The sequence below is a fragment of the Pithys albifrons genome, chromosome 19 (assembly GCF_047495875.1).
Source record: "Pithys albifrons albifrons isolate INPA30051 chromosome 19, PitAlb_v1, whole genome shotgun sequence".
Classification (NCBI taxonomy): domain Eukaryota; kingdom Metazoa; phylum Chordata; class Aves; order Passeriformes; family Thamnophilidae; genus Pithys; species Pithys albifrons.
In genome coordinates this window covers 11,771,610-11,793,462 of record NC_092476.1, presented here as the reverse complement: position 1 = coordinate 11,793,462, position 21,853 = coordinate 11,771,610, and the positions used below count along the sequence as shown (strand labels likewise).

Here is a 21,853-nt window from a genome sequence, read left to right as displayed (position 1 = left end):
GAGGTCAATGGGCCATTAGCAGCAGCTGCCCAGGGAGCCATTATCACTTCACACCCAGCCTGAGGGGGCGGAGCTGCTAATGGGCCATCACCAGCTCAACACCCCCTGGCTCCCAGAGTTAATCACCCACTGTGTGAGTCCCCGCCCAGGGGGAGGGACTGAGAGCTCCCTGAGGGTACATAAGGGGTGGGTAAGAAGACCTCAGGAACCTCTCGTTGGATCCAGAGCAGCAGCAGGACCTCGACAGCAGGAGATCACCGCTCTCGCCCAGACCACAGCCCTCGCCTGCACCAACAGGTTTTTCTTTTCCTTTTGCTCTGGACTTGGGGGAACCACAGGGGTCTCAGCACAAGGGCAAACAAACCCCCTTGGGTTTGTGCCCCAGGACACTGGGTTATACTGCTGGGGTTTTGTGAGTTGAAAGCAATCTCCCTTGTGTGTCAGTGTTGTTATTGTAATATTATTATTAAATTTTGGGTCTGACTTTTAATCTCTCTCGTGGTGAGTTCATTTCCCTGCTGGTTCACCTTTAAACCAGCACACCCCCTCTTCAGGGTGGTTCTGCTCCTGGTAGCACCTGGAGCTGTAGAAGCTGCAGAAGGGCAGGAATGGAATGAGCTGGAAGTTACATGGTTTAAGCACTCAAGTGAAAGCTATGCTGAGTTATTGCTGGGGAGGACTTCCATCAGCTGGGACATTGCTTTGCTTTCCCTCATGTCTTGTACCCATTTTTCTGTCCATCATGGAATGCTGCACATAGCTGTGATGTCACGTGTCTGTTGGAACATTGCAGCTGAGGACAGACCCAAAGAATGCATCTCCAGGTGAGGAGTTTCCCCTGTGGATCCCTTGCATCCACCTGAAAACTGAAGGTTGTTCCTGCCTGGGATAGTTGACTGGAGTGTCATGGGGGGAGTGGAAGGCTTAGACACTGTTTATTAGAGACGCCCTCTTGCTGAACTACAAGGTGCAGAAAGGACCCCATGGATTTCTAAACTCAGAGAGGAGCCTGGAGGTGGCTGGATCCAATCTCAGCCCCAGATTTTGTCAACAGGTTAAAATTTAAGGAGTTATAGAGAGTATATATTTTGTCTCACAGGTTTTAAAGATGGCAAAGCAGATACATTTATATAAATATTATTTATTGTGACAAATGAACACATGAAAGATCTTAATCAGAATTATTTACTACACAGTATAAAAGCTAAACTACTAGTGGCATAGTGTAACATAGGCTAGTGACTGTATCAAAGCAATTCTATCAAAGCAATGTATCAAAGCTGGCAAAAAGGAACAATCATTAAGCAGACATTGATGTAACTCACCACATAGGGATCATGGGCAGATCTCTCTTACTCAACCCCTGGGGACTGAGCATGAAGAGGCATCTCTGCTTCACAGCAGCAGCTCCACTCACTCCAAAAAAGTCTGTGGAAGAATCTGCCATGTGAAAGTTGGACTGAGCTTTTATAAAGTGAATGACTGTCAGTCACATATCCCCAGCCTATCTGTCACATCCTGCTTCCAGTGCAGGATGTGTGCTTGAAGCTGGTGAGCCAGGCTGGTTTTAGCACAATTCAGCACTGAAAGCAGCACCATGGCACCAGTGGTAGCTCAACACAGGCACTTGGATTATTTGGATTCTCCAAGTGGATTTTAGTCCCAATGTAGGTAAGACCTATCAAGGCATCCTGTGAGGGGGTGGATGATGAAAAGCCACCAGGTGACCATGTCTCTGTGCATCACCTGCCTGCTTATCCCACTCCAGTCCCTTTCCTCTCGTTTTGCCAGGGTCTGGATTGATATTCACCCAAACCATTACAGAGCAATCAGTGTCTGTGCCATGCTCTGCTTCCCTGCAGAGCATGGCACAGGTGTGTGTGTGTGTGTGACACTCCCTGTGCCAGGTGCTGTGCAGCTCCCTGGGAGTGCAGGTGGTGTCACCAGGACCATGGGGCACACCCAGAGTGGGCACAGTCCCCACACTCCTGGGAAATCACTGCCTGCCACTTGCACCTTGTTTATGAGCCAGGCATGGGAAGGTACCAGCTGATTCAGGTGCCCCCCAGGGCTTGGGAGGGGTGAGGGGGCAGCAGCACAACCAGGTCATAGTTTATGAATAACTCCAGGGGTGACATATGTGGCTGTAAAGTGGTGGCCAGCTGGTTGCAGCAGGCACCAAGTGCTGCCTGTGATGGATGTTTAACCAGGAACAAGGACAGGAGCTGCTTTGGAGGCTGGGGAATACCTTCCACCAGCTCTTACACGTGCTGTAGATGCACAAACACCTGATGAGTGACAGTGAAGCTCAGGTGAGAGAGCTGGGGGTGTTCAAACTGGAGAAGAGAAGGCTCTGGGGAGAACTTAGAGCCCCTTCCAGTGCCTAAAGGGGCTCCAAGAGAACTGGAGAGGAACTGGAGGGGCAGGACAAGGGGAATTTCTTCCCACTGTCAGAGGGAAGGGTTGGATGGGATATTGGAAAGAAGTTCTTCCCTGTGAGGGTGGGCAGGCCCTGGCACAGGTGCCCAGAGAAGCTGTGGCTGCCCCATCCCTGGAGGTGTCAAGGCCAGGTTGGATGGGGCTTGGAGCAACCTGGGACGGTGGAAGGTGTCCCTGCCCGTGGCAGGGGGTGGGACAAGATGAGCTTTGAGGTCCCTTCCCACCCAAGCCACTCTGGGATTCTGTGACTCCTTGTCCTGCAGAGAGGAGTGGGCTGAGCAGCCTGGCTTTGGGGTGTCCCAGTCAGCTTATGGTGCCTTTGAAAGGCATCATATTTTCCTTGGATTGCTCTGGGGGGACCTCCTGTAGTGTCTGGGAGGCAACAGGAGGTGAGCAAGGGCTGCCCAGGTGGTGCTGACTGATGGCTTGGGCTGCTCTGTGCTCTGCAGCCTCAGTTTGCTTACGTGTTTCCCTTCTTATCATCCAGAAAACCAGAACAAAATATACCTTTCAGTCATTCTTATAAGTGAGCAGATTTCTGATTAGTGTATTTCCTTAAGTGGTTAATGCTGATATTAGCAGTATCTGACTGAATAAAGATGATTTTAATCAAATCATAATCCAGAAAGGAAGTGAATAGGAGACAAATTAAGGAACCACTAAAAAGAATACTTGGTTGGGTGCATTTTTGATGGTCAGTTTTTAAACTATTATAGTTTTTACAAGATTTCTAACTTTTAAAATGTTTTGGTGATCTGGGAGTTTTTTAGTCACTACTGGAAATGGCCCTGAGCAGCTGCAGAAATTGTACATGTAATTAATGCATTTACCAACTAAAATGATTATACATCATGTAGAGCATATTAGGGATTTGATTGTTTTGTAGTAATCTAATTAGCTTTGTAGAACTAAAAAGAGTGGACTGTCTGTACTCTGACTGTATTCTATGTCCTTTTCCCCTGTGCTTCTCTAAGGGTATTTGATTTCAGAAATGATTATTTTTCAGCAGAATGACCCTCTGTGCCCCTTTGCTGCTACTGGGCCCGTGGGCACCTGATTGTACCTGAGGGAGTCAATTCTCTGTGCCTGCAGAGGAAGGCAGATGTTTCCCTTTGCTCTGAGACTGTGTGCTGGTTTAAAGGTAAACCAGCAGGGGAAATGAACCCAAGATGAAAGAGATTCTAAGTCAGAGTTACCATTTAATAGCATTACAATAAATGGAATGGCACAAAGAGAAATTGGTTTAACCCCCAACCCCAGCAGTCTAACCCAGCCCCCTGGGGCACAAACACAGGGGGGTTTGGTGGCCCCTGTGCTGAGCCCCACGTGGTTCCTTCGAGTGCAAAGGAAAAGGAAGGGACAAACCTGTTGGTGCAGATGATGGCACAGTCTGGTGGAGAGTGGTGGGCTCCTCCTGGCCAGGGTCTGATCCTCCTCTGCATCCAATGAGTGGTTCCCCAAGTCCCAAAAAGCCCAAGATTGTCTCCCCTGAGGTTTGGGTGGGAGCCCCCAGTGCCTCCCCCAGAGCAGGGAGTTCCACACTGGGGGATCTGACTCTGGCAGTCAGGGGGGATTTTGGAATGGTTGCTGGCCCATGGGCAGAGCTGAGCCCTCAGGTGGGTGTGGAGGTGCCAAGGAGTCCCTGCAGGGCAGTTCTCCCAGCTCCTCTGCCAGGCTTCTTTCCCAGCCAGCTCCCAGCCTGAGGGCTCAGCTGTGCCCTGGGCAGCTGCTGCCAATGGGCCATTGGGAACAGTTGCTGGGCAATGGCCCAGAGGGTTTGGAATGCACAGCTTTGGGCACACCCACACAGTGGTCCCAGTTGCTGTACCAGGACAGACTGCAACAACATCCAGACCAGTAAACCCAAACTGTTTTCTTAGGGGAAATTCCAGATCTCTTCCCTGATGAGGAAGTTGAAAACATCATCAGCAGTGTGAGGACTGAAGTCAAAGGCCGGGGCCTGGTGGACTCCAGGGACACTTGCTGGAAGTTTTTTATTGAGCGTGTTCGACGGCAGCTGAAGGTGAGAGGGAGTGGGGCAGGTTGGGTCCTCCCCACCCGCCTTGGGGCAGGTGTGTGGAGTGGAGATGCCCTGGGCTGCCCCATGGGGAGGTCAGGCTGTGGCCTGGGCATTAGGTGGGCTGGGATTCTCCTCAAGTGTGGGACATGCTCGTCGCTTGTCATCACTTCTGGGCTTTTAGAAAGCTCAAAGGGCTCCAGGACAGAGGTTGCTGTTCCCTTGGTTTGAGCTGGGCTGAGATGGGTTCCTGGAGGAACAGATGTGCTGCTCTGTCCTGGAAAGCAGGATGGAGAGATGTGTGTCCATTTGCTGCTGTTTCTGTGGTGACTGTGGGATCCTCTGTTGGAGTGGCTGGTGGAGCCCAGGATGGGCTGTGTGGCTGGAGCTCTGTGCCTGCTCCTGCCTCTGCCTCCTCCCTTTTCCTTGGGCTCCACAGGTCGTGCTCTGTTTCTCCCCTGTTGGCTCCAAACTGCGTGAGCGCAGCAGGAGGTTCCCATCCATCATCAGCTGCACCACCATTGACTGGTTCCAGGAGTGGCCTCAGGAGGCCCTGGAGTCTGTCAGCCTCTGCTTCCTGCGAGACATGGACATCGTGGAGGTGAGACCTCACCCACAGTCACTGAATATGGTGGAAGGGACCCACAAGGATCACCCAGTCCAACCCTCAGCCCTGCACAGGCCCATCCCCAGGAGTCACCCCCTGTGTCCCAGAGCATCATCCAAACCCTTCTGCAGCTCTGGCAGCCTTGGGGCTGTGCCCACTGCCCTGGGGAGCCTGGGCAGTGCCCACCACCCTCTGGGGGAAGAGCCTTTCCCTGAGATCCAACCTGACCCTGCCCTGGCACAGCTCCAGCCATTCCCTGGGTGCTGTCCCTGGTCCCCACAGAGCAGAGCTCAGGGCCTGCCCCTCCTCTGCCCCTGCCCAGGAAGTTGTCCCTGCACTGAGGTCTCCCCTCAGTCTCCTCTTGTGCAGCTGAACACACCAAGTGCCCTCAGTGTCCTCACACGCTGCCCCTCCAGGCCCTCAACCATCTTTGTTGCCTCCTTTGGACCCTCCAGCACCGATCTGGGACACACAGGTTTCTGTCCAGAGTGGCATTGCTGGTAGCACTGAAATGCATTAAAGTCACCCAAACTGTCCTTGAAACAGGGCCCTGGTTTTTCAGAGAGGCACATGGACCTTGGCAGCAGTGCCATGAGCACCAAACTCCTGGGCACCGATGGCATTGCCAGAGACAGGACTGCTCTGCCAGCACAGAGGCAGCTCCAACTCAGCACAGAAAATAACCTGATACTCCTGATCACTGCAAGGGACACACACTCTGCTCTGCTCTCCTCTCCCCACATGTGTGTGAGCCTCTGGAATTCTCAACGGCAAAATTATGTCAAGTTCTCCTTGATGACAACCTGCTACCACATTAAAGGAGATTCACTTCTGTTAATTTAGTTTTTCTGTACAGGATTTGGGAAGAATAAAGTCTACAATGTTTCTTTTTAGGAGTGTACACTTTTCCTATTTGTACAGAAGAAAAGCCCAAATTTATACTTAAAAGGCTGTTATTTTGTAGAGCTGAGTGCTGGAAAAATTGCTTGGAATAAGATAATGTGTGAGATAAAAAGATATAAAAAGAAGTATAAAGTACACGAGCAGACAAAGTTATTTTAGAGATAACAGTGAAAAGGGATCAGCTTAGGTATTACATCCTGGATTGTGCTGCAGCAGAATGAAAAGTTACCCAATTCCTTTATATCCAGCACAGCCCTGGATTTTATATAGTTTTCTATTTTCAATAGTTTCTCCTTGTCTTCTCATCTTACCCTTAGGATTCAGTGAAAGAGTCAATAAGTAAGTTCATGGCCCATGTCCACGTCAGTGTCAACGAGATGTCCCGGCTGTACCTGAGCAACGAGCGCCGCTACAACTACACCACCCCAAAGTCCTTCCTGGAGCAGATCAAACTCTACCAGAACTTGCTGCTGAAAAGGGACAAGGATTTGAAGGCAAAATTGGAGCGGCTGGAGAATGGCCTGGAGAAACTCAACAGCACTTCAGCACAGGTAACAACCCTTGAGGGTTCCAAGGGGATGGTTTTCCTGTTTCCCCATCACAGCCGTTTCTGCATCCTGGTTTGAGGGAGGACTTTACAGGCTGAGACTGTACAGGGGAAAAATCTGTGCTGTATCCTGGGTCCTGTCTGGCTCTGGGCTCCTGGAGGAGCAGAAGTGATGCTCTGTCCTGGAAAGGAGAAAGGAGAGGTGTGTGTCCAGTCTCTGCTGTTTGGGTGGTAACCAAAAAATCATGGTAAGTAAAATGAGATTGGGATCCAGTAGGCTGTGTCATCACCTTTTAATGGTTAAATTTAATCTGTGAGGGTAAAATACCTCATAAAATACAGGGACAATCAGTGATTTTTGGAGTTGCATCCAGGAAATTCACAATAAATTCACCAAGACTCTTTCAAACTAAATAGTGCATGCTGTTAAAATGAGTCTGATGTTCATTTTTACTTCATTATGTTATCCATCTTTAAGGAAAACCAACACATGTCTGAAATGTAGATTAGTCACCCCAAAACCCCCTGTTAAAGAGCCACACTGGCACTCTCCACTGCTGATGACTGGCAATTTTTCTGGCTATTTTCCAGACTTCTCTGCCATGACATAAACTGCCTTTCAGAGCTTTGCTCTCTGCATGTTTTGCTAAACTCCCTTTTTTTTCTGTTTCATGTTCTATTAACTCTTACAAATATTTACTTACAAACTTCTACAGTGGTAAATGGTCCTCTCCTGAGGCTGCTCCAAAGGAATGCAAGGGTTGGTGTGGATGAAGGACTGTCTGGTCTATCCCTTTCCATATATCTGCTTTGGGTAGTGCTGGTGGCATCAATCACGTCTGTCACACCCAGTGGGACACTCTGCTGCCTGCAGGGTGATGGATGGGCTGTGCTGGTGCCTCTCAGCACTGACATCTCTGTCTCACTTCAGACAGTCACTGTTCTCCTGGTGCAGGACGGGGCTGTGAGGACACAGGAGGAGGATCCATGTGCCGTGTGCCCTTTGCAGGCTTTAGCACAGCACAGAATCACAGAACAGGATGAGTTGAAAGGGACCCACAAGGGTTACTGGGTCCAACCCTCAGCCCTGCACCACACCAAGAGTCACCCCGTGTGCCCCAGAGCATCATCCAAACACTCCTGCAGCTCTGGCAGCCTTGGGGCTGTGCCCACTGCCCTGGGGAGCCTGCGCAGTGCCCACCACCCTCTGGGGGAAGAACCTTCAGGTAAAATTTGGTGCTAATAATGCCAAGGTCATGGGTTCAACCCCCTCTATGGGCCATTCACTTAATAGTTGGACTCGATGTTCCTTGTGGGTCCTTTCCATTTCAGAATATTCTGTGTCTCTGTGTAATATCAACCCCAAACCTCCCTTGACACAACTTCAGGCCAAAACTGCCCCCCCCCCATTGCAGGTGGGGCTGCCCCAGTGCAGAGCAGGGTGGGACAATCCCCTCCCTGGCCCGGCCATGCTGGGCCTGATGCCCCCAGGGCAGGGATGTCCCTCCTGGCTCCAGGGCACTGCTGACTCGTGGCCAACTGGCCACACACCAGGACCCCCAGGGCCCGTTCCTGGCTCTGCTTTCCAGCATCTCATTCCCAGTCTGTCCATCCATCCAGGGTTGCCCCATCTCAGGTGCAGAATCTGTCACTTCCTCTTGTTGAACTTCCCATGGTTGGAAGCAGCTGAGGTTGAACAGGCAGGAGCACCAGTGACACCAGTGACACCAGTGACACCAGTGAGACCCACCTGAGCAATAAGAACGTGCCCTCAGTGCACTCAGATCTCACCTCCCCTTACCCATGGAGGCCAGAGCTCTGATGACCTGTGGGTTGCTGCTGGTTTTGATGATTCCCTGGTAGAGGAGAAGGTGATTATGTTTGTTTTTGATTTGGAGCAACTAATGTGAACCTCATGTTTTGAGAACAAGTCCCTGTAGTGTCTGTTGTCACATGTGGGGACTCCTCTGTGCTCTTCAGGCAGCTCTTCAGTGGGTGCTGTGATGATGGGGTTCTCTGAGGAGCCACAAAGCAGGTGCTGAGGCAGTGCTGGAGGACTGGGGAGGCCCTGGGAAGGATGGGAAGGATGGGAAACCACAGCACCAGGGGGTCTGGGAGATTTTGCTATTGCAAGAAGGGTGAAAGAGCACAAAGTTCATGTCTGGTTGGAGTGAGGCTGGGGTAAGAGGTGCCTGATGCTGAAGTTGATTAAGATGCAGAGCAGTGAGGAGAAATATGTCAAATTTGAATCTAAAATTAGCACTGGGGCTTAAATTAAACACCTGAGTTATCAGATGTGCGCAATAGTCAAAACTGCTGTTGATTTGGAACCAGTGTGGATATTTAGCACTACTGGAAATCGTGCCAGAGTGTTTGATCTTGGATATGGATTTAAAAGCCTGAACCTTATGTTCACCCATGGAAATGTTTGGTCTTGGGGCTGAGGAAGTGACAAGTCTCTCTCACTCAGGTGTATCATCTCCAGGTGTGCTCGTGGTGCTTGGAAGGGATACTCTGGGAAGGGGTTGATTTCAAAGCAAAGGGGAAGACTGCAGTTGGTGGGTATGACCTGGTTGTGCCCTGGGCCTGAGGACTGGTGCTGATGACCAGAATTCTCCAGAGTCCTGCTGCTTGGGTGCCATGACAAGTTAATGCTGAGTTTGTATGTTGTGCCAGCAGCTGCAGGTACTTCTTGACTTTGCTGATCCAATTTCGAATAAACCTCTCTGCCTACTTTAACCCTTCTCTCCCAGACTTGTTTTTTTCTCCTGAGATTTGGACATCTTGATACCATTGACCGACCTTCCTTCTACAGAAAGGTTTTCCATCTGCTTACAACCCTCTCTCCCTGCAGACAGCAGCGTCCTCAGCACTGGAAGAGCAGAGCCTCCTTCCTATGAGGACAGAATGGATTGGGAAGATGTGTGGGATGAGTCATTTGTTTTTCAGAGTGCTGTTTGCCATGGAGAGGTCAGCCCTCAGATCAGAGCCCATTGCTGAGTAATTCTGAGGATGCCTTGGGTTAATATTGCATCCCTGGATTCCAGATCTGAGTCTGGCTTGTGCTATCAATTAATCCCTGACCGTTGGGATGTATTTTGTGTTCTTGAAACCAGGCAGGGACAGTCAGATAAAATGAGGCTTCTGGGAGCCTGCCCTCCATGTTTTCTGTTCTTTAATAATTTTTCTAATGCTGTCCTGGGGGTAGGCAAGTGTTTCTCCCTTCCCTCCCCTGCTGAAGTCACAGCACATTACCCTTCAATCTCTCATTTGCTTTGCTCTTTCCCTTTCCACCTCACATTTCTAATTGCTTATCAGATTGTTCTGCACTCAGGAAGCTGCTTACAGGTTTCTCATGAAATCACAGAATCCCAGAATGGTTTGTGTGGGAAGGGACCTTGAAGCCCATCTCATCCCACCCCCTGCCATGGGCAGGGACACCTCCCACCAGCCCAGGTTGTTCCAAGCCCTGTCCAACCTGGCCTTGGACACTTCCAGGGATGGGGAAGCCACAGCTTCTCTGGGCACCCTGTGCCAGGGCCTGCCCACCCTCACAGGATAGAGTTTCTTCCATATACTTAGTCTAAATTTCCCTTCTTTACGTTTGAAGCCATCCCCCTTTGTAAATAATCCCTCTTCAACCTTCTTGCTTTTTTAAAATGCTGGCAGTGTTGTAGCCAGTCATTTCCTCCTCCATCCCTGCCTGTGCTGGGGGGGACTCTGTGCCCCGAGCTGTGCTGGGCTGAGCTTACACCTGCTCTCTTTGTAATGCTGTGGAGTGCCCCTGGGCTTTAATCCCCTGCTCATTTTGTCCTGCTCCTGTAAGCCCCTGGAGCTGCTGTTTGTGTGTCCACCGAGCACACAATGGCTGGGCTTTGGGCAGAAGGTCTCCAGCTGTATCTGCCATCAGCAAAGCCACTTGAATTCCCTGCAATCCCCCAAGAGCTGGAGCTGAACAAGGAGCTGCTGCTGCGTTTGTCCAATGAAGGGATTAAGTGCTCCTGTGAGCCCAGATTTACAGTGCTGCCTTTGTCCTGGGGAAAGCAGCCCTGCAGTGCCAGGCAGCAGGACATGGTGATGGATGAAGGGCATGTGGAGACTCCTGAGAAACCATTCTCCACGTGAGGCTGATGCTGAACGTCAGTAGCTGCAGTTTATAAGCTGCAAATTGTGCTCTCCCTTCTGGTATCTAAATGGATCTCTCCCAAACCAAGTGTCTGGTTCCCTTCTAGTGAGTATTTTTGTGTAGGTAAAGATGTGCCCCAGGAGCTCAAAGTGATCCTTTAGGAGCCTGAGATAAGGGCAGTGAAAGCCTCTGTGGTGTGCCCTGGGCCTGGGTAAAGTCACTGGAATGGGGGATTTTAGAAAGAGCTTTTCCATGTACATTGGGAGCCCATGTGAGCTTCAGCCTGGAACTGGCCAGGGCTCCTGGGAGGGAGCAGTGTGGGAGCAGCTGCCACCATGGCTGTGCCTCCTGGGGACAGCTCAAGCTTCTCAGGCTGTTCTGACATCACATTTAAAGCCCTTTGAGCCTTGGAGCTTCTGCCAAGGGCTGGGCCTGGCAGCAGATCCCACTTGTTATCTTTTCTGGGTGAAAAATGATGTCAGGAAGATGTTCTTGGCTGGGAGGGCAGTGAGGCCCTCGCACAGGTTGCCCAGAGAAGCTGTGACTGCCCTATCCTTGTAAGTGTCCAAGACCAGGCTGGACCTGGGATAGTGGAAGATGGGGCAGGGGTTGGAGTGTGATGACCTTTGAGGCCCCTTCCAACCCCACCATTCTGTGATTCTGTGATTTGTTATGCACTGGTCTTCCTCAAAACCACCATGTACTTGTTTCTACTGATGTCAGAGTCCAGAAGTGAAACAAAAGTGGAGGGATGGCACTGTCTCTCTTCTCTCTGATGAGCAATTACAAGACCTGAGGGAACAGCTGGAGTTGCTTCAGGGCAGGATTAGGTTGAATACCAGGAGAAAGTTCTTCCCCAGAGGGTGATGGGCACTGACCAGGCCCAGGGCAGTGGGCACAGCCCCAAGGCTGCCAGAGCTCCAGGAGTGTTTGGATGATCCTCTCAGCAAAGGCTGGAATTGTTGGGTGTCCTGTGCAGCGCCAGGGGTTGCACTGATGGTATTTGTGGGTCCCTTCCATCTCAGGAGATTCTCCATTTCCATGGATTATAACCCATGTCATCTCTCCCACAGAACACTTGCCCCCAGCACCTCCAGACAGGGGTGATGTGACACCAGAGCTCATGTTCAAAGCTGATGTATTTGGTTTTACAGTGACAGAAACTTCCTGCATGTTCCTGGCCTGTGATGGGGCTCCTGGGCTGTACAAAGATCAACCCAAGAATATCCTTCCCATCCTTTGCATTGAATCCTTCCCAGAGCAGTGCCCATGCTGCCTCAGTCCTTCTCTCGAGTCTCCAAACTAAGACAGGGAGCAGTGGTGGGACAACCCCCACTGGCAGTGGATCCTGCTGGTGCAGGGTTGTGCCCAGCTGGGTTCCTCACCGGATTCCTCACTCCTGCCAGGCTGCTCTGGTTTGTGGACCATGTGTGTGAGTTCTGCCACCACAGGGAAAGGACAGCAGGAGTGTTGTGCCAGCAGCTGGAATTGCTGCTTCCCTGTGCTGCCAGGGCACTGCCTTTGGGCCCCACCCACTGTGAGCCCGTGGCTGCTGGGCACTGCCCCTGCTCCACACGTGTCTCTGCCCTCCAGGTGGATGAGCTGAAGGCCAAGCTGGCAGCCCAAGAGGTGGAGCTGAAGCAGAAAAGTGAGGATGCTGACAAGCTGATCCAGGTGGTGGGAGTGGAAACGGAGAAAGTGAGCAAGAAAAAGGCCGTGGCAGACGAGGAGGAGAGGAAGGTGGCACTGATCACCCAGGAGGTGGAGCAGAAGCAGAAGGACTGTGAGGAGGACCTGGCCAAGGCTGAGCCTGCCCTGGCAGCTGCCCAGGCTGCTCTCAACACCCTCAACAAGGTAAGGTGAGGATTCCCATGGGAATCCAGTATCTTCCCTCTTCATTGAGAGAGGGGAACTGTGTCATCTGATGGCCCAAGTTTCTGGCCATTGTATTGTCCCTCCTCCAGCTTCTTCCCAGCTAGTTCATACTGAGTTCCTGGTGTAGCTTCAACCAGCCATGAGGCTGCACCAGATTCCCCTTTATTTGTCACCAAGGAGAGCCCAGGCACCCTCACAGGGCAAGCAGCCAAACTGCAGAGGGGGACTAAAGGGGTAATTTTTTCTCTACACTCATGAGCTGCAATTCAAATCCACTTTGATTTCTGCTCCTTTGTCTGTGGTGGGAGATTTTTTCTGGTGCTTTAAATACTTCCCTTTGGTGCCCCCAGAACCTTCTGTACCCACACTGCTCTTAGGAGGGCAGGCCAGGCTCTGTCTCAGCATCTGCAGCCCCTGGGCCCTAAGGATTGAAGGATATGGGCTCTGTGGATCTGGTGTTTTGGCATTGCCATCTCAGCTTGGATTGGAGGGAGCATGAAGGGAAGCTCTGAAGGCTGTTTTAGAGGGGCTGGGGGCTATTTCTAGAGATTATTTGGAAAGTTTTCTCTCTTCCTTATCCAAAGCATGTGAGAGGGCAGGAAACCTCCAGCTTTCCCAGGCAGCAGGGCAAGGGTGGGAGTCTGGGGAGGAGCAGTGTGCTGAGCTGGTCCCAGTGGGTTGTCAGGAGCTGGATGCAGGGAATGGAGCGGGAAGATGCAGAACAGTCATCTGAAGGCAGCACTGTTGGGGCTGAGAGGAGCCTGATTTATCACACTGAAAGCTTGGGAGCCTGGCTCTATTAGTGCAGAGTGGAAAGAAAGCCCATTCATTTTTTCTAACAACCTTGTGCTGGTTTAAGGGTAAATGGGGAGGAGAAATGAACCCAAGATGAAAGAGATTATAAGTCAGAGTTGCAATTTAATAACAATATTACAATAAATGCAATGGCACAAAGAGAAATTGGGTTTAACCCCCAACCCCAGCAGTCTAACCCAGCCCCCTGGGGCACAAACACAGGGGGGTTTGGTGGCCCCTGTGCTGAGCCCCACGTGGTTCCCCCGAGTCCAAAGGAAAAGGAGGTGAAAAACCTGTTGGTGCAGATGATGGCACAGTCTGGTGGAGAGTGGGGGGCTCCTCCTGTCCAGGGTCTGCTCCTCCTCTGGATCCAATGAGTGGTTCCCCAAGTCCCCAAACCCCAAGCTGTCTCCCCTCAGGTTTGGGTGGGAGCCCCCAGTGCCTCCCCCAGGGCAGGGAGTTCCACACTGGGGGATCTGACTCTGGCAGTCAGGGGAATCGTTGCTGGCCCATGGGCAGAGCTGAGCCCTCAGGTGGGTGTGGAGGTGCCAAGGAGTCCCTGCAGGGCAGTTCTCCCAGCTCCTCTGCCAGGCTTCTTTCCCAGCCAGCTCCCAGCCTGAGGGCTCAGCTGTGCCCTGGGCAGCTGCTGCCAGTGGGCCATTGGGAACAGTTGCTGGGCAATGGCCCAGAGGGTTTGGAATGCACAGCTTTGGTCACACCCACACAGGGATAAACTGGTCCCAGCTTGCTAAACTAAGACACTTGTTTTCCCCTTTCCAGACCAATCTAACAGAGCTGAGATCCTTTGGGTCGCCGCCATCTGCCGTCAGCAATGTCACCGCGGCTGTGATGGTGCTGACGGCCCCAGGAGGGAAGATCCCCAAGGACAGGAGCTGGAAAGCAGCCAAGGTGGCCATGGCCAGGGTGGATGGCTTCCTGGATTCCCTGATCAAGTTCAATAAGGAGAACATCCATGAGAACTGCCTGAAAGCCCTTCAGCCCTATTTGCAAGACCCCAAGTTCAACGCGGAGTTCGTGGCCACCAAGTCGGCGGCGGCGGCCGGGCTGTGCTCCTGGGTGCTGAACATCGTGCGCTTCCACGGCGTCTTCTGTGAGGTGCAGCCCAAGAGGCAGGCCCTGAGCAGGGCCAACGCCGAGCTGGCATCTGCCCAGGAGAAGCTGGGCACCATCAAGGCCAAAATTTCTGTAAGTGCCCTGTGGTGGGACCCCTCGCTGCCTGGGGAGGAATCCTCTGCTCTGGGGGAAGCTGCTGCTCTGCACTTGTGGTTTTTAAGGGCAGGGTTGGAATCCAAAGCTTTGGTGCAGTGTAGGGGTTTCTATCCCAGAAATCCAACCATACCCTGGGCTGCATCCCAAGAGTTGTGGGCAGCAGGTGAAGGGCTGAGCTTCTGCCCCTCTGCTCTGGTGGGACCCCACCTGCAGAACTGCCTCCAGCTCTGGGGCAGCCAACATTAGAAGGACATGGAGCTGCTGCAATGAGTCCAGATGATGCCATGATGACCCTCTGAGGGTTGGAGCCCCTCTGGTCTGGGGACAGACTGGGACAGCTGGGATTGTTCAGACTGGAGAAGAGAAGGCTCCAGAAAGACCTGAGAGCTCCTTCCAGTGCCTCAGGAGCCTCCAGGAGAGCTGGAGAGGGACTTTAAACAAGGGCCTGGAGTGACAGAACAAGGGGCAATGTCTTCAGACTGAAAGAGAGTAGCTTTAGATGGGATATTAGAAGGAAATTCTTCTATGTGAGGGTGAGGAACTGTGGCTCAGGTTCCCAGAGAAGCTGGGGCTGCCCCATCCCTGGAAGTGTCCAAAGTCAGGTTGGATGGGGTTTGGAGCAACCTGCTCTAGGGGTGGAAGGAGATGATCTTCAAGGTCCCTTCCAACACAAACCACTTGGTGATTCTATAGCTCTGTGATATGATGTTTCTTCTTTCTTAATTCCATCTGTTCTTCTCCAGCCTTACTTGCACCTGAAGAGGAAGGCTAATTATTAATTCTTCTTATTTCCACCTAATTTTTTAATGCAATTTGCTTCTACTCATGGGTCCTCAGGAAGCTCATTATCTCAAACCAGTGTGTTCCCAGTGTGTGGCAGGGCAGGGCAGAGGGACTGGAGGCTGGTTCAGGGCTGGGCTGGCTCTCTGCTCAGGCCCTGGAGATGGGCAGGGTTTGCAGGGTGGCTTCTGCTCTGGTAGGAACCTCATTTGTCACAGCACAGCTCCCTGGCAGCACATCTTGTACATTATTTGTTGTTTTACTACTTAAAAAAATTAAGGAATAAATATTTCTCTGAATAGGAGGAATTACAGCATGATTTAAAGTGCATTTGCACAGAGTGTGGCTTCAGGTCTTTATAGTTTTCCTTCAGAAAATCATCTCTATGTCAAAAGCCATGCTGCTTTATGCTGCTTTTCTCCCTCCTGGCCCAAGAGCTGCTAAGAACACAGTATGGGAAGCAGCTGCTCCAGGACCTGCCTGGCTTTGGGGTGCCTCAGCTCTGGGTGCCCCCTTTGGGAGTGACATCCCCCTGGGCTGGAGCTGCAGCAGGGCAGGTCCCAGTGGGTGCCCGTGGGGTCCTGCCAGGGGCAGCAGGTCCCTGCACCCACCTCTTGCACCAGCACATCTTCCTCTTGGAAAACACGTCACTCTTGATGTTTCTGAGGGCTTATTCTTTTTAAAATGCATACTACACTTTTTAACTAAAATACAGAAGTGCTGTGCTGAGCTCTCTGGTCACCCCTTCCTGCTGCAGATGAAAGGAGGCACCTGGAGCAGGGATGGATTTAGAGGGCTTTAGTGTCTAATTCTCCCACATCAGATATGCAATACAGTGTTGGGGAACTTTAACTTTTTTCCATCCCTTTATGCTGCTCTTCTCTAAAGCTTTTAATGCCTTTTTCTTTTTTTTTCTTTTTTTTTTAAAGAAGTTGGGTTTTGTTGAAGCAAATTGCAGTCTTTGGGGAGATTACTGGTACACCTCTGGCATGCACTTACAAAACTGCCTGGTTTAGGTGCATTTTGCCCTCTGCAGATGGTAATGATGCACTGCTCAGGGTGGGATGGATGTGGAGGTATATCCTTGTTTATCAAGCTGGGATATCTTGGGTACCTTCACTGCTGATTCATACCTGCTCACAGCTGGGCCCCAAGCTGTCACATATCCATTTTTTAGTACTAAATTACACTATTCTGATTATTTGCAACACTAAATACCTTTCCCTCTTCTTTGCCTGCCTGGGAAATAAGTTGCTATGGACCTGGGGAGGGTAGAGGTGGAAGCCAGAGTTTTGTTCACAGCTGTATTTGTGTGTCCCTTTGGAGTGTGTCTGATGGGGTCCTGCAGGTCTGGCCTGTTCTTCAGGTCAGATATATATATATATTCTACAGATAATTATCAGATCATGCTTGAATAATGGAATTTGATATAAATGAGCCTTTGTAGGCACATACACCCATAGTACACAGGCACAGAAACTTTTTGTTATTAGTTCATGGCAGGTCAAGGAGAGACTGTTCTGAGTTTACCAATATCCAGGAGAGCTGCAGAGATCCCTAATATAATCCTTTTTCATTTTCAGGTTTGTTTCTAGTGTGTATCTCAGTGTTAAAGTGATTTACAAGCAGTTTAGCCTTAAGCAGTCTGCACTGGGTGCAGATAAAATCAATTATTACTCCTCTTATCAGAAGTGAAATGCTCCAAGTGCTTGTGGGAGCTGTTGATTTGGTTTAGATCAGTGTGAACAGCTCTGTCCAAGCAAAGGGCTCTTCAACTTTTTCTCCAGGTGCTTTGGCCTCTTTCTGCCCCTTCCCAGCCCTGAAGCTCCATGCAGTGACCTCCATGACAGGTGGTCCCACCTCTCTGGGGGCTCCTGGCACAGGGTCTGGCAGCTTTTGGAGCAGAACAATTTTATTGGCTTCCTTGTTTATATTCCCTTCTCAAAACAGTGTGAGGACGTGGCTTGGATATGGTTCAGCCAATGCCTCCAGCTGCTCCTTGGGGATTGGAGCATGACTTTGGAATCTGCATACCCTCAAGGGCTTGTCTGAGACCAAGGGGCTGCAGCACCAGGATGTGTCAGATTTGTTTGCTCAGCTGCCTGCTCATTGCTTGGCCACAGCACCATCCTGGGGCTCAGCCACAAGGGAGATCCTTGACCAGTTTAAATTCAGGGGTTTTTGGGCAGAGCCACAAATAATGTAGTTTGGTGTGTCCTTCTCTACCCTGTGCTGAGGGTGTGAGTTACAAGCAGGAACACAGCCCAGCACTGCCCCTGCTGCTCCTGGTGCCAGGCAGGCTGGGTGAGCTGGGCTGGGGCTTGGCCAGCCCTGCCACAGGGCCTGACAGCTTTGGAGAAGGGTTTGCCTTGGGATCACAGAATCCCAGAATGGTTTGGGTTCAAAGAGACCTTAAAGACCATCCAGTCCCACCCCCTGCCGTGGGCAGGGACATCTCCCACCAGCCCAGGTTGCTCCAAGCCCCATCTAACCTGGCCTTGGACACTCTGAGGGATGGGGCAGCCACGGCTTCTCTGGGCACCTGTGCCAGGGCCTGCCCACCCTCACAGAGAGGGATTTCTTCCCACTATCCCATCTAACCCTGCCCTCTGGCATTGGGAAGCCATTCCCCCTTGTCCTGTCACTCCCTGCCCCTGTCCAAAGTCTCCCTCCAGCTCTCCTGGAGCCCCTTGAGGCACTGGAAGTGGCTCTGAGGTCTCCCCAGAACCTTCTCTTCTCCAGTCTGAGCAGCTCTGCCCACCTGTCCCAAGGCAGAGGGCTCCAGCCTCAGGGTGTCTTTGTGGGCTCTTTGGAGTTGCTCCCACCCTCCTGTGCTGTTCCAATGTGCTGTTTGTGCCCCCTGTGTTTGCTGTGCAGCGCCTGGACGAGAACCTGGGCAGGCTGCGGGCACAGTTTGAGAAGGCCACAGCAGAGAAGCTCCGGTGCCAGCAGGAGGCAGCGGCCACGGCGGGCACCATCGCGCTGGCCAACCGCCTGGTGAGTGCTGGTGGCACGGAGGGAGGTGCAGGGGCTGGGATGAACACACACTGTGGTACCTCCTCCTTTTTCTGGAGTCCATTTCCTGCCCTGCAGCAAGTTTTGGTAAGGAAAATTGTCAGGGTAAGGCAGATTTGCAGCGGTCAGAGGAGGCAGAGACGAGCTCCGGCTCAGTCTGATCCGAGGGCTACACTGAAGACAAAGGACTTTATTTTTCGTTACAGCTTTACTTTTATCTACTCATATATAACATGCAAGCACACTATTGGATAGTTAGTTCACTAAGCATACATGGAAAGATCCTACTGGTTGCAAGGTATCCCACACTCTGCAGGTGGCTCTCTGGTCCTTAAGGGTGCACTCATCAGTTACCTCAGATATTGGGAGATACACACACACACACAGAGTCATCCCCCACAGAAACTGCTTTGGCATTGCCTGTTTTCATCCCTCAGGGCCACTCAGCTCCTTAAGGAGTCTGGCTCTGCTCTCCTCACAGCTCTCACCTCCTTTTTGGGCTTTGAAGTGTCATCAGGTGCTGATGGACCAGAACTATATGACTCAAAAATTGTATTATCAAAACAAAGGTGGGAACATGTAGCTTTGCAAGTTTTGAAATGATGAAAATTAGAGTGAATGGCTCTCTGAAAGCAGCACCTGTGCCATTATCAACCCAGACTGTGGTGTCTGCAGCTCCCCATCCTCTGTGGGGCAGGACTAGAGAGAGGTAAGAGGCTGAGAGGTGATGGGGGCTGTTCCCAGTGCCCATTAGCTGGAGCCTCGGCTCACAGCCAGGGCTGAAATGCCTTAATGCTTTGTATCTTGGTGTGCTGGTTTAAAGGTGAAGCAGCAGGAGAAACAAACCCAACACAAAAGAGATGATAAGTCAGAGTTACAATTTAATAACAATATTACAATAAATGCAATGGCACAAAGAGAAATTGGGTTTAACCCCCAACCCCAGCAGTCTAACCCAGCCCCCTGGGGCACAAACGCAGGGGGGTTTGGTGGCCCCTGTGCTGAGCCCCACGTGGTTCCTCCGAGTCCAAAGGAAAAGGAGGTGAAAAACCTGTTGGTGCAGATGATGGCACAGTCTGGTGGAGAGTGGTGGGCTCCTCCTGGCCAGGGTCTGATCCTCCTCTGGATCCAATGAGTGGTTCCCCAAGTCCCCAAAGCCCAAGATTGTCTCCCCTCAGGTTTGGGTGGGAGCCCCCAGTGCCTCCCCCAGGGCAGGGAGTTCCACACTGGGGGATCTGACTCTGGCAGTCAGGGGGGATTTTGGAATGGTTGCTGGCCCATGGGCAGAGCTGAGCCCTCAGGTGGGTGTGGAGGTGCCAAGGAGTCCCTGCAGGGCAGTTCTCCCAGCTCCTCTGCCAGGCTTCTTTCCCAGCCAGCTCCCAGCCTGAGGGCTCAGCTGTGCCCTGGGCAGCTGCTGCCAATGGGCCACTGGGAACAGTTGCTGGGCAATGGCCCAGAGGGTTTGGAATGCCCAGCTTTGGGCACACCCACACAGGGAGAAACTGGTCCCACCTGCTGAACTGGGACAAATTGTTATTTTCCAGCCCTGCCTGTTCCTGCTGGGGCTTCTGAAACACTTTCCTTCAGACTGGATTTGGAGTCTGCTCAAGCACATCTCTGTCCTCCTGTGCTCACAAAGGTCATGTCCAGGAGTGTTGGAAAGCTTGATGTTGAGGTGCAGGGAGAGCTTCCCATGCTGCACTCTGTGTGCACAGATGGGACTCCTGAGCTTTGTCTTCTCCATGAAAACCCCTCAGTGCTTCTGGGACACACTTCCCAGGCTGGAACACCCTTTCCTTTCATCCTCTGAGAACAAGCAGAGCCAGGTGGAAGCAAATCTCTGTTCCTGCCCCTGTGATCACACAAAACTGAAGTGTCACACAGGTGGCACAGCCTCCACTGTGCTGAGGAAGATGAGTGCTGGGCAATGCCCTGGATTCTTCTAGAGAAAAGCATCTTGTTTGTATTGATCTCTGGGAAACATCACCTGGTACAGGTGCTGGGGACATTTTTCAGCCTGATAGTCACAAGTGTCAGTACCAGAGGAGAGGCTGAGACCTTGGGGAAGCCACTGCCAAGCCCAGGCTCCCATTAAGTGAAGAAGGCTGGAGTTGGGGTTGCTTGTGTTCTGGTTTGTTCTCTGCCTTGCTGAGGGATGAATGTACACATGTACAAACAAACACCCAAACCACCAGTGAAGGTCTCCTGTTGCTCCAAACAATACACAGACAGAACAAGAGCAGTTTGCAGTGGCAAACAAGGGAGGAAACCCAGGGATCTGTCTTGTTTGTGGCTGCTGCTGCCCCGTCTGTCAGTGCAGAGCTTTGGAAAGTGATACTTAGAGTTCTCCTAATGCTGTAACTAAGCTCATAAATTATCTTGCTGCTGCTGCCTCACTCCCAGCCCTCTTAACCTTTACCAACTGTGCCAGAAAACCACTGGAAAAGTTGGAAAGATGTCTCAACCCCCTAAGCAGTGCTTGAGCCACAGGTGGGCTTCCTGCAGAGCCCTCCCAGGCTGCTGTCCCAGGGCTGGATGTACATAAGGAGCTCTCACCTTTGGCTTGCCTGGCTGAGGCTTAGAGCTGGAAGGAGTTTTCCAGAAGGTTTTCATCTCTTGCTGCCACACCAAGAGTCCTCCTTGCATGGGGCATCTCCTGCTGCCAGGGTACTGCAGCACAGAAAGAGGACTGTTGGCAGGGATCTCTGCTTACTGTGGAATCATTGGGGTCAGGGGTGGTTTCAAAGTCAGGGCAAGACTGGTGGAAATCATTGGAGTTCCATGAGACTTGTTGGGAGAGGAGAAAAGGAGCCCTCATTGCCTTGGAACTGAGCTGCCCCTGCCTGTGGCTGGGTGGGAGCTGCAGTATTTGTGCTGTGGGTTAGAGAATCCAGTCCCTTAGAGGAGATTTTGTTTAGAGGTTAAATCTTATCTCTTGCCATAAGATGGAGAGAAATGCTGGAGGAACATGGACACCCAAATCCATGGAGCGTTCCAAGTTTGTCAGGCTGAGAGAGCTGGGGCTGTTCAGAGAAGAGAAGGTTGTGCAGAGACCTCACAGCACCTTTCAGGATCTAAAGGGGCTGCAGGAAAGCTGGAGAGGGACTGTTCATCTGGAACTGGAGTGACTGGACTGGGAGAAATGGGTTCTAACTGAAAGAAGGGAAATTTGGGTTAAACATATGGAAGAAATTCTTGACTGGGAGGGTGGGGAATCCCTGACACAAGTTGCCCAGAGAAACTGTGGCTGCCCCATCCTTGGAAGTGTCCAAGGCCAGGTTGGATGGGGCTTGGAGCAACCTGGGCTGGTGGAAGGTGTCCTGTCCATGGCAGGGGGTAGAACTGCTTGATCTTTAAGGTCCCTTCCAGCTCAACCCATTCTATGATTCTATGACACCACATCCCAGGCCATGCTTGTTCCATCTCTTCCTCTCCTCATGACTTGGGAACAGCTCCCAACATTAATGATTCTAGGATTTGTCAAAAATTATTTTGCAGCGTAGGCAAGGAACTATTTGC

General features: G+C 51.5%; 1 protein-coding gene across 1 annotated transcript in view; it reads left to right on the top strand.

The window, feature by feature from the left end:
* Positions 1–21,853, top strand: part of DNAH9 (dynein axonemal heavy chain 9) — a 205,871-nt gene that overhangs the window by 79,705 nt on the left and 104,313 nt on the right. Inside the window, exons 46-51 of the mRNA XM_071574021.1 lie at positions 4,320–4,462; positions 4,896–5,057; positions 6,284–6,517; positions 12,233–12,493; positions 14,090–14,515; positions 18,197–18,316. Of these exons, the coding sequence (XP_071430122.1) occupies positions 4,320–4,462; positions 4,896–5,057; positions 6,284–6,517; positions 12,233–12,493; positions 14,090–14,515; positions 18,197–18,316 (1,346 nt within the window). The remainder of the gene's footprint in view (positions 1–4,319; positions 4,463–4,895; positions 5,058–6,283; positions 6,518–12,232; positions 12,494–14,089; positions 14,516–18,196; positions 18,317–21,853) is intronic.